Source organism: Colletotrichum chrysophilum (assembly GCF_026319265.1).
Source record: "Colletotrichum chrysophilum strain AFK26 chromosome Unknown scaffold_7, whole genome shotgun sequence".
Lineage (NCBI taxonomy): Eukaryota > Fungi > Ascomycota > Sordariomycetes > Glomerellales > Glomerellaceae > Colletotrichum > Colletotrichum chrysophilum.
The window spans coordinates 600973-615115 of record NW_026517294.1 but is presented as its reverse complement, the minus strand read 5'-3'; the positions used below and the strand labels follow the sequence as shown (position 1 = coordinate 615115).

At 54.1% G+C, this 14143-nt stretch overlaps 4 protein-coding genes and 1 non-coding gene across 5 annotated transcripts; 4 read left to right on the top strand and 1 right to left on the bottom strand.

Moving 5' to 3' along the window:
- Positions 1 to 924: 924 nt before the first annotated feature.
- Positions 925 to 2465, top strand: COL26b_001682 (uncharacterized protein; the record flags this gene model as incomplete). The annotated part of the gene is made up of 4 exons (XM_053174627.1): positions 925 to 998; positions 1157 to 1427; positions 1520 to 1628; positions 1684 to 2465. The coding sequence occupies 4 exons, from the start codon at positions 925 to 927 to the stop codon at positions 2463 to 2465; spliced, it is 1236 nt and encodes a 411-aa protein (XP_053041558.1).
- A 3174-nt stretch (positions 2466 to 5639) lies between these two features.
- Positions 5640 to 7346, bottom strand: COL26b_001681 (uncharacterized protein; the record flags this gene model as incomplete). Its single annotated transcript, XM_053174626.1, has 2 exons — positions 5640 to 6947; positions 6987 to 7346. 2 exons carry the CDS (start codon positions 7344 to 7346, stop codon positions 5640 to 5642), a joined length of 1668 nt encoding a protein of 555 aa, XP_053041557.1.
- A 1010-nt stretch (positions 7347 to 8356) lies between these two features.
- Positions 8357 to 8465, top strand: COL26b_001680. Its single transcript has one exon. It is a non-coding gene; the product is annotated as a tRNA-Met (tRNA).
- Positions 8466 to 9448: 983 nt separating this feature from the next.
- COL26b_001679 (uncharacterized protein) lies at positions 9449 to 10780 on the top strand (the record flags this gene model as incomplete). The annotated part of the gene is made up of 3 exons (XM_053174625.1): positions 9449 to 10082; positions 10133 to 10532; positions 10582 to 10780. The coding sequence occupies 3 exons, from the start codon at positions 9449 to 9451 to the stop codon at positions 10778 to 10780; spliced, it is 1233 nt and encodes a 410-aa protein (XP_053041556.1).
- A 719-nt stretch (positions 10781 to 11499) lies between these two features.
- On the top strand, positions 11500 to 13062 carry COL26b_001678 (uncharacterized protein; the record flags this gene model as incomplete). The annotated part of the gene is made up of 2 exons (XM_053174624.1): positions 11500 to 12176; positions 12204 to 13062. 2 exons carry the CDS (start codon positions 11500 to 11502, stop codon positions 13060 to 13062), a joined length of 1536 nt encoding a protein of 511 aa, XP_053041555.1.
- Positions 13063 to 14143: the final 1081 nt, after the last annotated feature.

The window sequence follows — 14143 nt, the reverse complement described above, 5'->3', positions numbered from 1 at the left end:
ATATTCAATGCCCCATTACACAGTGTGACGGATACCTCGGCGACACGCAACGTACAATACTTGGCTGATGTAACCACCTGCAGGTTCTCCTCACCCCAGAAATATGCATCTCGACACAGAAAAAAGGAGTTGAAAGAGACGTGTTCTTTGTCTCAAAGACCAAAAATTTGGCTTTAGGACTGTTCATGAACACCGTCTTAAAGCCAACTGAAGAAGTAAACGCAAGTAAGTGTACTGCGTGGAGCCAACCGCCAAGCATGACTCGAGGTGTATGCTGCTGCAAGTGATTGACTGACAGTCCCAATAAATGACGAATCACCTGCTGCGCATCACAGCACGATCGGAAAACAGCAGCGCAGAGACCTCTGCCCATTGCGAAAGCGATTCCGTGCGACGGGGGAGAAGAAACAAACAAGAAGACAAATGCTGTTCCACAGCCCATCGATCGCAACCCGGAGAAGCCGCAATCCGCCCTCCTTTCCGATTCGGTAGCGTCTCCCGGGGCGTCGGCAGGCTCGAGATCGCACTTGATTGGCTGAATCGGTCGTTCCGTCCCTTGCTTTTAATTACCCATCAATGCGGCGGTGCGCGCCTGCGCCTCACGTGGTCCAGCTCAAAGCAAGGCGCCAGCGCATCCAGCAGAGCAAGCAAGCAAGCACTCGCCCAGCAGGCAATATTTTGTGTTGCCGCCGCCCTGCGTTTTGCGACAGCCACACCAAAAAAACGCGTAAGACGGCGCCAGCAGCCGCTCGCTCCATTTTTTCCCTCTTCTTTCCCTTCCAAACATTTCATTTTAGAGTGCCTGCCACAGTTGTCGTTCCAAAAGAGTTGAGGCCCGTACCGGCGTGCTCCGTCCGTTCCCCATTCCTCTCAACCACCATCCCCTCCGCCGAGATTTGCGTAAGCCGCCGCACTTGAATCGCCATGTCAACGACCGTGTCAACGATCGGCTCCGACGAGGAAGCGAAGAGGAAGCGGGATAAAGTGGGAGAGTTCCTGTAGGCGCGACCTTTTTCCCCTTGCTGTCCCCTGCCAATACTGGGCCTGGCGCACACCGCTTTTGCGCACCCTGGCAGCCCGTTCACTACGTCATCGCGATCCATTCGCGATGGTGAAGGAGGCCGCTTGAGATTGCTCTCACTGACACGGCGAACAGGCAGAAGAATCTCACAAAGGGTGAGCTCGCTCTCAAACACGCCATCGGCCTCGGCCACAAGCCAAATGTCGTTCCCGTCACACAGCCCATCCTCAACGGCCCGCCCCGGCCGGTCGAGGTCGGATGGCACCCTGTCGGCGGCCTCGCCGGAAAGTGGTTCGCGGAGGACACCGGCCTGGGGAAGATGATCACGGAGAGGATCAGGTACTACCCGGACCCGACGCAGCATTGGGCGGTACTCGTTGGAGAGTATGCGCACCAGCTCTGGATGGTTAGTTTTTTCACTGTTCGGGATCGTCGGAATGAGTTCGATGTGGATCCCGCGCATGGATGGTGAACGCTGACTGAGAGGTTGTCGCGCAGGATGAGCAGTTCCATGTCATCTACACCAACGAGAAGGTCAAGCGTGAGGAGTGGCGTACCTTCCCGGTGGGTGAGACGCGCTTTAATGATGATGCTCTGCGGCGAGCTGGTGAGTTTATGCGCTCGACCTCACTCTAGAGACTTGGTTGGCTAATTTTACGCAGGTGAATCCGTGATTCAAAGCATCAGAGAAAGGCAGCCTACCTACAATCTGATCACGAACAACTGCCAGACATACGCCTTGGAGCTACTCGATGCCATTAAAGTTGACGGCCACAAGGACTTCGGTACCACTCTCGCCGTCTACGAGAGACTCACTGGCCACGGCAAGGTCATGGACCTCTTCGCTGCTCCAGAGCAACAGCAACAACAGCAACTCGCCGCGATCCAAGGCCCGCCATCACAACTCGCGCTTCCGGCTCCTCCAAGTCAACCGACGACACCGCAATATGGTACGCCGCCACCACTCTCCCCTCCATACGGAACACCACCCCCAGGCGCAATGTACCCACCTCCGCCTGGACCTCCCCCTCCGGGACATCCTCATGGACCTCCTCCTGGACCCCCGCCTCCAGGACCTTACCCCTACGGATACGCCTCACCACCCCCGGGTCACTCCCCGTATGGCACGCCGACTCACTCCTGGGGACCAGGAACCCCGCCTCCAGGCCCGCCGCCCGGCATGCACAATCACCCGGCATACGGGCCAATCACACCGCCTCCGGGCTCCCATCCATACATCCCCGGCTCGCCGCCACCAAGCATCTCCTACACGCCTGGTGCTACGAACGCGGGCACCGTGTCATACGCCCAGCAGCTTATGCATGACAACACGACGCAGCTCAACACGGAGGAGCAAGCGAAGAAGCACGATGGTGAGAGAGGGATGAAGGGGGATAAGAAGAGGAAGAGCTTTTTCTCGCTCTCGCGGTTTACTAAAAATTGAGCGCCGATGCTCTACATGGGGATACTCGGATACCCTTTCTCACGGCCTAAACCTCGCGTTTCCTGAATCCCTACACATGATATCCATAGAAGAGAGAGCTCTGTAGCAGATAATGAAGTAATGATTTTCATAACCGAAGCTCTCAGGGTCGCATGCCCAGTCAACGCCTTGTTCTCCAAAGACAACTGCATCCTGTCCACAACGTCTTCGGCACCGAACGCTTTGCTGGTTTTTGCCTAAATTGGGGGTCGAATCTTGCGGTACTCGGACCAAATCAGTGGGAGTGTCTCCTCCGCTTGCCACGAATAAAGTCTGCTCTGTTCCACATCTCTAAAGTTGCCAATATCTTCCACCCAACTACCAGGGACTGATATTGGTGGCTCCTCTATCAGTTGCCAGAATTCTCCTGCAAAGTCTTCATACTCCCAAGTCCACCAAACTCTCCAGTCTTCCGGACGGTGGCCATATGTGATCCCGATGATCGAAAGTCGGGTATAGAGCCCCTTTTCATGGTGAATGAGACAACATCGCTGATTAAATACAACCCCGCGTTCTTGATAAATCTTCTTTTCAGTTCGACCGTACTTGAGAAGATCTATGCCCGCTAAAGATACGGCGGTCGCCCAAAATCGAACTGCCGAGGAAAATCTCCTGTTACGTATACTCTGTTTGCCTTCCGTGCGCCACGGAGAGCCCTTGGTTGTGAGAATGATGACGAAGAATGGCGTCAGCGACGTCTGACCATAGTATTGGTACTTCCAAGAAGAGTCAATATGAAACAGACCTTCCGGATCTAAAGAAATGTAAGCGTGAACGGCCTTGAACCAGGGAAACTGAGTGAGAGGCGCAATCTGATTAAAATTCCGGAACACAAGTTCTCGTGCCATATAGTAGGCGAAAGTATGAATAAAGGAATAAACCCCGGGGGCTCGAGATGGTTGTAACAATCGACGAAGATCGTGCTCTAATTCTGGTAGCCAGGTGGAGAAAACCTCAATATTGTCGACTACAATAGCATCTCGTGCATATCGAAGTCTCTCTTCAACTGGAAGAGAAAAGTAGTGATTTCCCATCACCACACTTAGTTTGCTTGTTCCAAATGGGCAGGGAAACCTTCGGTCCCCCATCAATTGGGGTTCCATATATTCGCTACCCATGAAAGGAACCCACAAGTTTTCAGACGGTGCAATAATCTTTCGCTGCACGCCGTGGTCTTTGAGAAGTTGAATAATATCGTTCCCAGGATACGGACAGGCAGGACTCAGTCGCTCAAACATATCTTGAGCGAATATAAGTTCATGATATAACCAATGCTAAGTCAATCTAAGGTAATTAGTTCAGCTAATGCTACTAAGGAATCTGGTACCTACCTGTATCTTAAAAAGGTCACATTCTCAGAGGCAGATATTGTCAAGCCGGCGTTCAGCAATGCCCTCAAGACCTTTACGGATGAGTAGCGACAAGCTATCTGAGTGAATTACACAACGTCAGTGGTGTGCCTTTCCCACAGACAACGCATCGAACGAGAAACTTACTCGCAGCAAGGAGAAACCACGTTCATCACGCAAAAATGGGGTCATTCTATGCTCATCTAGGAACCTGAAAACGGCAACAGGGTCATCGTCCCAAAAGTGGAGGAGGAGCACATCAGCCAAAGACTCCACCACTTCATACGCCCTGAGACTGACTTGCCACCCAGAAATACTTCTGAACGCGATGATGGAGTATACAGATGAGGAAAACCAGTATGGTGTCCGCAGGGAAAGTTGGAATTGTTCGTTAGAGCCAAGGGCGAAATGTAAACTGCCAAGGATGGTTTTTGCATGAGATATGCTGAAGATTTCCGCAGGGGCCTTAATTGCATAAACGACCTTGCAGCTAACATACTCTTGGGTCGAGCCAGAGCCATATTCAAGGGGATGTAAATGATGTTCGCCGCTGTCTGACCCCTCATGCAGTTTGGAATGTCTCTCGACATTCAGAATATGCGAAGAATTCATCAAAGCACTGTTCCCCGGTTCAGGCGTGTTAGTCATCAACGATTTCGAGATATAATAAAACATGGGGAGAACAAACATCATGTACTGCCCCTGCGCCATCTTGAAGAGATTCAAAGCTTGATCTAGTTTAGCATCCAGAGCTTTGATGTTGTCCTTCCGGAGGACAGCCTTTGTCGACCCAATCTTGCGCTTGTATCCCCGACCAGCGGTAGCTTGGTCAAGAAGATCGTCAATTATCTCTTGAAGTTCGCCTAATGCTGTTCGAGCTTTGGCGACATACTTCTGGAGAAGAGCGCTGTTCCAGGCCGTCGCAGGAAGCGAGTTCGTGGCCACTTGGAGTTCTGTGTCGACGAGAAACTCCTCGAAGTCTTGGATCTGCTCTGCTTTTTAAAGCAGCATGTAAGGGGCTTCTTTGACTTCATCCCATAGCCTTTTGAGCTTGATGCTGGCCCCTCCGACTTTCGTGGCCATGTCTACGACGGCGATTACACCCGAAGCTAGCCCCAAGGCTTCGGCCATGGCGAGGGGAAGGCTCGCAGCCTGGCGCTCCTGCTGTGGCCAGCAACGGCTAGAATGAACAGGTCAAGCAGTCAAACCAAGAGGAATGAACGGAATGATCCCCTGATGATGGCTTGCGGAGCGGATGAGGAGAGGTTCAAGTTTGGGATGGACGCGAGCAGGTGTTTGAACTGTGCTTTTTACTCTTCTGCAGGCTGCGCTGAGGCTGTGCCACAACGTCACGAGACTATCGGTTACTTTGACAAGTCAGCGTCAATGTTCTCATGCAGTCATCTTTATTTCTCAGGCCAGCATTCTGCCACAAGCAACGAATACTCGCTTTCTTACATGCCGTCCTCCGCCAATAAAATGCCTGCCCTCAGCCCCATCTGCAGACGCAAAGATCCATTGGTTGTCACATCGCCTGCCCGCTTCAAAGCCTGCAGGGCCGTAGTAAGGCATTTTCGCAAGGCTTACCAAACCGTTGAAAGAAAGCGACGATGCTACTGCTGGTATCATCAACAAATGAAGCAACGATATCGACAGACATCCACAGAAGAGTACCATGAATGCACCAGGCACCACAGTGTGTTCAAAACCTCGTTTGAAATGGTATTTTGTCATTGCGACCACTTAAAAAAAGGCCCGCTTAACTTCCTATCTCAAGACTCAGTGCTTAATTGGAATCATGAACGGCCGTCACAGCGAACGGGTTCGCTGTGAAAGTTCCGTTCGGGTCTGCTTTCGCCCTCGCCCTCCCAAGCCTCTGATACTTCTGCTCATCCTCATAGTAACACTTCCAAACCTTCTCATCCCCAAGGTTCCAATCTCCATGAGAGCCCCAGAGCAAACGTCTATCCTGTTTACTAAACGAGCTGTCCGGTCCATTCATCACCGCATCATTCTTCGCCTGCCACGCATCGGCATACTTCTTCGACTCAGCGTCCGCCTCGTGGAAGCAATCCAAAGTCTGGCAGACGGTCGTGTCTCTCCAGCTGTACGAGGTGCCATTGTCCCTATTGGCATAGAAGCGCGACTTCTCTCCGCCGAAGCACTGGATTTGCACCGACAATTTGCATCGCAAGTACCGCTCGTAGTTCTTCTCGCCAGGCTGGCCGTCGAGGTACTGCTTCGGGTTGTAGATGAGGTCAATCCGGTCGACGACGTCTTTGACCCACCCGTCCTTGAGGAGAGTGGTCGAGTAGACACGCTTGACGTACGGCAGATCGAACTCGCGCTCCTTGGGGAAGAGCCACTGGCCTGTCATGTCCGACATTTCCATATCGAACTCGCCAAATTGCAGCATCTCATCCTCCAGGCGGCTCTTGAGCTGGCGAAAGTTGTCGAACCAGGCGTCTACTTTGGCGTCGTACTTGTCCTCCTTGCTAGTGGGACACCATTGTGCGTAGAGGATGATTGAAGCGGGGAATTTGCCGTTTAAGAAGTCCAGGAACTTATCCTCGAGAACCTTCCTGATGTGGGCTTGCACGCGCTCCCAAACCGTTGCGTCATTCAACTCCTGGAAGAGCGTGGTGATGGGGAACTCTGTGCTCAGGACACTCACACAGAGGTCAAAGCCGCGGGGGAAGGTAGGATCAGCGGCCATCTTGGCCACAGCTGTGAGCAGCTTCTCGAGGACTTCGCGGGAGTAGATCCAGAGTGCCTTGATACCGTGTGGCCCCTTGAAGTTGTTTGGGCCAGCCACTGTGCCCAGGTAATTCTTGGACTTGTACACCTCGAGGATGTAATGCGTGATAATGCCAAAGTTTCCTGGGCTTCCGCCCAGAATGGCGTAGAACAGGTCCGGGTTGCTCTCCTTGGTAACATCGCGGATGATGCCATCGTGTTGAACAAGGCGGATGGTTCTGATGCTGTCGCCGAAGAGACCAAAGCTACGGCCAAGCTGGCCGTAGCCCCCGGTCTGGCCATGTCCACCGACGTTGACAGAAGCGCATTGGCCCGTCGGGACGAAGAGTTTATTATGCTTGAGATATTGATTGAGTTCCATCATTGTGGTACTCACGCCCGTGTAAACAAGGGTGCGATCCTCCGCGATGGGGTCCTTGGGTTTGAGGACCATGAGATCTTTGTAGGTGTTGGAGAGGTCGATCTGGATGTTGTTTCCAGACGTAGACGATGCACCGGAGTATTGGTGACCACCGCTCTTGATGGCAATGGCGACTTTGTTGTCGCGCGCCCAGTTGACTGCCCTGATTACGTCTTCGTCATGTTTGGGACGGACGATGAGGCTGGGGTTCATGTCGTGTTCCTTTTGGTATGTTGAACTTGCATATTGTTGGTTGAAGAAGGCATAGTCCAGCTGCTCGGACTCATCGCCGGTGCGAGAGTATTTCATACCCTCGAAGTCCTGAATGCGAGCCATGATTTGCAAACCTGATGAAATTGGTAGTGACAGAGTGTGAAGTGGTTGGACAAAGAAATACAATAGTGGAAAATGCGAGAGTCTTATATACATATTCGTGCGGAACAGACCGCCGAGGAAGAACGCAAACTGCACATGTTTAGCTGAGCCATCATTATGTGAGTCTTCAATCTTGTGTTACGGTGGTATGCGGAAGTTTCGTATGAGTGGCCAGTTTACACGAGATGCCGGCGACAAGGTGGTCAGCGGAACACGCAGCCTCGCCGTGCGGCGTCGCAGTCAGCCGTCTGCTGCTGATAAGGCGTTGATTGTCGGAGACGAATATGGAAAGTGTATGTATGATTTTCCCGATACAACGGAATGACCGTCTTCTTCCAGGCAGCCTCGGGGCACGGAATTGCTTACAGGTGAGACAGACCAATCGAGTGGCTACCTGGTCACAGTAATAGCCTTCCGAATTCTCACTTGCAACCCATTCCGCACGCCGCAGCTGATTCAGCTGAACTTCATGTGGAGTTTTCAATAATACGACCCAAGCAAGAACATTGGCGGATTGCCCGGACTATGCACTCAATAGCAAACCAATGGGATCTCGAAGCACGCTCGTTTAGCGAGGTTGAAGATGCTTTCACATGTTTATGTTTTTGTCTTCCCAATCAATCGGGTTAAATTGATGAGCTTTTCCGAAAGAAATACAAAGCTGACTTCATCTGTACACCGTATTTCCGTCCGCGTCCAAATTCAGGCGTTGTCTTGTACAGTCTGCTCTCCACTTTCGGAGATGGACCACTCTCCGCGAGTTGACTCGGACGAACAGACCTTTGAGCAGTGCATTCGAAAGAACTAACTTTGGTTGAAGCTTTGAAACAGGTGGTTACTTTGACTATGCGATTAAATCTCTCAAGGCCATAAAGGAGCTCAGGAACGTTAGAAATCGTAGACCGTTGTCAGTGGGGACGCTCTGCTAGGGATCATAGTCATCTTTTGCTTCCACCCCGCCACAGCAAATTGTCTTCGTGGCTCAGTCGGTAGAGCGTTGGTCTCATATTATCTAATCAATATGACCCTGCCACAGGCAGAGATATCCAAAGGTCGAGAGTTCGAGCCTCTCCGAGGACATTATTTTTGCTTTTTGACGCACCTTATCTTTCCCCAAGTCAAGCTCACTCTGCACTAATTCACTGTGACTTTTGGAGTTGATCAAGAGAGTTTATCCCATGTTCAATGACTTCGAGTCTTGCATGCGTGAGCTTGGAAAGTGTTTGGCTGCATGGACCGTGCTTCTTCTCCACGTGACGCTGGCGAACCCCCAATCGCGTGTCGGGATATTTTCGGAACGCATCCGCCAAGACAAGGACCAGGGCGCCCCGGATGCCTCCCGCCCCCGCTGGTGTTTCGCTTCGTCCAACTGCCAGTCCCAATCCACCAGCCCCTTGCCGCTCCATCTTTCCTACGCCTCCGACACACCTTCGCCTGCAGCAGATCTGCCCATCGTCATCGACCGGTCACCCTGCAGGCGAGTCACACGGGTCCTTGGAGGGGCATATTTCAACCAAGACGCGCTGCGACCAATTCACCACCGGGCTACCAGGCCATCTGATGGTTGTCCTGTCACAGCTCGCCCTAAACCATGTCACGGGCGCCTCCCACACAGGCGATGCAGCCAAACGAGCTAGCTCTGACATAATGCATCCGATCGACTGGACTTGCCCTGCAACCCAGCCGTGCCTTTCTGGGGCAGGCGTTGGGGCAGATGTTTGGTCGCGCCGCCGGTACGAATACAGCTGCCCCGGCTGAGGGCTGAGACACGACACCTACTTGGGGGCGCCAGTTCCCGTACAGCCTGCCTCCATCATCTCGCCCATCCTTCCCTCGAGTCTCCATTCAACCAGGAACGCCTGCTTCTCGACACACACGGTCTTCCTCTGAGCCCTGAACCGTCAGCCTACCAACCACTTCGCCGCCAAGGCACCAATACCACCGAAATCTAGTCACACTTCCAACTGTTGATCCGAGTGACCACTGGGAGGCAAACGAGAGACGAGAAAAGGCAGACGCGAACAAGCAGCACTTAAATACCGATCATCGCAGCAGTCGCAATCATGGGTGGACAAGACGAATCCAAGAGCCCCGCCGCGTCCTACGCAGACGAAATGCAGAAACAAACCCGCCGAGAACGTCGCTTCGACGACGTGGAAGCCGAGCTTCCCAACCCCACCGTCCCGACCTTGCAGTCGGCCTTCTTCACCGCCAGCGGCCTCCTGTCGCATCTGGGGAGCTACAACCCGTGGGGCAGACCCGTGACCGAGGATGACATTGTCTGGTTGATGGACAACACCGCATACAAGCCCTCGCGGCTAGGCAGCTGGCAAGCCGAGTTTATCGCCGCCGTGTTCGAGAAGGAGCCCAAGTGCAAGGTGGTCGACATCGTGCAGGGTGTCGCGAAAAAGTTGGGACTTGCTGATGATGCGGAGGAGTTGAAGACGATCGAGGAGAGGATACTGCCGTTCTTGTGGGATGTGCAGCCGTCGAGACACCTGCGGGTGATCAACCACAAGAAGGAACTCAAGCTGGGCCCTTCAGCGTCGAACGGCATTAGCACCGACACGTTGAAGATTCACGAGCAGCCGGCGGGCGCGATGGTTTCGTCGAGCGCCATGGTGCCGCAAGGGACGTCGGGTTTGCTGAAGATGCACACGTTCTTTGCGGAGCCTGAGGGGTGGTCCATTCTTTCGGGTATGTATTTGAATGCTGCTTTTTGGGTGGACGTCGGCTAACAGTTGCAGATATTGACGACACCATCAAGCTGACCCAGACGAGCGACCCCATTGGCATCCTCCGCGAGACTTTTGTCAATGAGCCGACACCCATCGCGGGCATGCCGGAGCTATACAAGAATATTCAGGCAATGCTGCCTCAGGGTTCGCCGTGGTTCTACCTCTCCGCTTCTCCGTACAACCTCTACCCGTTCCTGAGGGAGTTCCGAGACCAGTACTACCCGCCAGGAACCATCATACTCCGCGATTCAAGCTGGAAGACCGTTGCAGGATTGCTATCGGCATTGACGCTGGCGACGGAGCAGTACAAGGTGGAGCGCATCAAAAAGGTGCATGAATGGCTTCCCAAGCGGAAGATGATCCTCATTGGCGACTCGACGCAATCGGACCCCGAGGCTTATGGCGACATGTGAGTACTCACCGTCCAGAATATCTAGCGTTTGACTAACATTGCGCAGCTACCGCCAGTTCAAGGGCTGGGTCAAACTCATCCTGATTCGCAAGGTAACCGACATCGCAGCCGTGGGTCTCGCCGCCAAGAATGAGCCGGAGCGCTTCGAGAAGGCGTTTAAGAACGTTCCCCGCGATGACTGGCTCGTATTCGAGAACCCAGTCGACTGCAACAAGATTATCCGCGACGTCATTGCACAGGGTTAAGCACCATTGCCGGAAAATGTGGGCATTATCGGTTTGAGGAGTTTGGCGCTGCATGATGTTTTTCCAATTTGAACAGCCACGACAGTAACGACCTCAACTCTCAACAGAAATTACGTAGCGATCCTAATTGAATCCATATCTGCAGAAAGACACGCCGCCTAAGCCAATTCGCTGCATCGCGAATGTGAGATGGAGCATGCTGCAGACCAAGCCGTGAGATTGCGGAGAAGCCCCCTCGTCCGCAGCAAACCAGCCGGCGGCGCCGTTGTCAGCACCGCCTCACTGAGCCTCCCTCCCGAGCCATTTCACCAACCGGCTTTCTCCAAATGGCGTTCGACCTGCAATCCGTCGCCAATTGGCCGCAGTTTCGTGCTATCAATGCGTTTCCAGGCAGACTGCCAGGCAACATTGGCCTCAAGCACCCTTAGTTTTCCGGCGCCGTGACTCATCCGGCGGCTGCCTCCGTGCGTTTGCTGTCCACTGGATGAGTGAAGCGGCCTGCATTGCGGCTCACGGCTGCCTGCCTTTAAGACACTGATGACCCCGAGCCACATTTATCAGGCTGTTTGGTGTTTCTGTAGATCAGCAACAAGTTTCAAGAGCGAAATCAATCAATTCCATTGAATCGTCAGCCATCCGGTCGCAGCAGGCCAGGCATCGGCACCACGCATCTAGACGAAGCCATCGCCATCACCAACATCATCAACAACATCACAAAAATGGCTAACCTGACCCTTACAATCCCCCTCGCGCCCAATCAGATCCACTCCTCCTCCAAGACCCTCCTCGGCCTGCCCCTCGAGCTCCGCACCCAAATCTGGCGCGCCGCCCTCGTGTCCCCGCCAAAGCACTCCCTCAACCACCACGCAGACTGCCACTTCCGCCAGAACCACACCCGCACCTCCATCGAGCCGCCCGCGCATCTCGTCCTCGAGCCCGCGGTCGAGCTCGTCGAGCCACGCCTGTACCCCTGGGACGCCCCCTCGCAGTGCCGCTGCGCGAAGCGCCGGGGCTTGAACCTGCTGCTCGCGAGCCGGCAGGTGCACGCGGAGGCGGCGCCGCTGTTCTGGGGCGAGAACACGTTCGTGTTCGAGAGCTCGGACGAGTTCACCGTCGCGGTGGGCAGCAGGCTGCGCGAGGCGTACCGGCGGCTGCTACGGAGCGTGTACGTGGGCGGGTTCCAGGAGGCGGACAAGAGCCTGAAGACGAGCGTGAACTTGTTCACGGGAGAGTACCTCGAGCAGCCGATCCAGCGGTGGTGCCAGTTCTGGGGGGTGCTGAACCAATGCCGCGGGCTGCGGGAGCTGGCGATCCGGCCTGAGGTGGTGCGGAAGCACGCGGTGTACCTGGCGAAGCTGCGCGAGCGGCTGCCGGAGCTGCGGAAGCTGGAGATGACGTATGTGGGGAAGCACAAGGACCGCAGTTGTCTGTACCGGCGGGACTGGGGGAGTTTCCGGGGGTGGGATAGGGATGTGCAGCGGGGGGTTGTGTTTGTGAGGGCGGCGGAGGAGGTTGAGCTGGAGAGTCTGAGGGGGATTGACGCGAAGGGGTGTAAGGAGATGTTCCGGGAGTTCACGACGAACTTTTGCGTGTACGTGGACCGGATTGTGCGGGAGAGGTTTTTGGGGTGCGAGGATGAGGAGGGGCAGCTGGATTTGTTTGAGGAGGGGGTGAAGGTGAATGATGCGCAGCGGGAGTTTGTGGTTGGGCTGCCGAACGGGACGGAGACGCGGATTGTGTTTATGGGGGTGCCGTTGAGCAAGGAGACGAGGGTGAGGTTGGCGATGGGGCGGATGCAGAGGGATCGGAGGTTGAGGGCGGAGGGGAAGAGGACGCCTGCGGAGGAGAAGTTGTATGAGGCGGGGAGGAAGAAGAGGGAGCTGTGGAAGGAGATGGAGGCTGACGAGGAGGTGCGCGCGAGGCAGCGGGTCTTGGATGGGAGGAGGTGGAGGGATGAGGACAGGGCCGAGGAGGAGAGGCGGGCGAGGGAGGCTGAGAGGGCTGAAGTGATGAGGGCGGCTGATGTTGCGAGGGATGAGAGGAAGATTGAGAGGAAGAGGGGCGGGAAGCTGGGGGTGGTCGAGGTGAAGGATGTGGTTGAGGAGGAGCTCGTGGAGGTGATGGGCAAGGCGAGGATTACCAAAGGTGCTGCGAAGAAGGAGACGAAGACTGGTAGGAAGAAGAAGGGGATGAGTAGGAAGAAGGGAGGCGTCAGTGAGATTGAGGAGGGCTTGGGAGACTTGGACTGGGACTCTTGGGACCCTTCTGGAGATGGGTGGTAAGGAGGAAGAATGGAAGATGACTGCCACGATAATGATACCCATAAGAACGTTCGATCAGCCGGAGTTCAGGATATGAGCTAGAATAATTCTCAATGGCTTACACTTTATCCTGAATGACGATCATCTCTGTGTATTGGATTTCGTCGAAGAAAATTGCTCCAAGGGTTTCATATCCCCGTGGGAGAATGCACAATGGGCGTCGACACACCCCGTCCTCAGATATCTGTTCTCTAACTCGGAGGCTAGCAATATGATAATAGCTCTCACTTGAACAAGATGAGTTCCATCCGTACGGATAGAGGAAGAAGAAGGGGATAGATAGGAAGGAGGGAGGCGTGAGTGAGATTGAGGAGGGCTTGGGAGACTTGGATTGGGACTCCTGGGACGCTTCTGGGGATGGGTGGTGAGATGGAAGATGACTGCTACGATATTGATACCCTCGTGATTCTATGATCTCATTTAAGTTGCCCCGGACAATTTCTTGCCTTTTTTGTTACACGATGACGAGCTCGGCCCTCCCGATTCTGGGAGACAAGGCAAGGTCCACGGGGCACTTTGGATCCCGAGGCACGAAACTTGCCCAACCTATCCTTCTGTACACATCTCTCGGGCCGGAAACCGGTAGCAAGATCATGGCATCGGCGGCAAACCAATAACCATCACGTGAACTGACCTTGTGAAGCAAAAGAATAGTCCGACCCTCACCTTCAAACTCGTATTCCGTAACATCCGCTTTCATCGACCCCGAAAGTTCAAAACCAATGTCAGTATCGGGCCAAAAGTGAATCCATCCATCCGGTTGCTTCTTGTACGAACATCCAAAACATGTGCCTCGTACTTCTAACCAAGCATCACTCACATCGGCCATTCCCTCAAAGGCGTTGGAAGTTGCGCCGGCGTCTATAATCTCCAATGCCATATGGTTCTCACAGTTTGGACGTTTCGCGTTAAACTGTGGCCAGACTGGGCCGTCAATAGATGCCCATGACCATGAAGGCGCCCTATATCGCTTAGGGAAGTGGGCCGCTCTCATCTTCTCAAGAGCCGTCCAATTCAACTGTGCGAGCAGCTGCGACCGCCA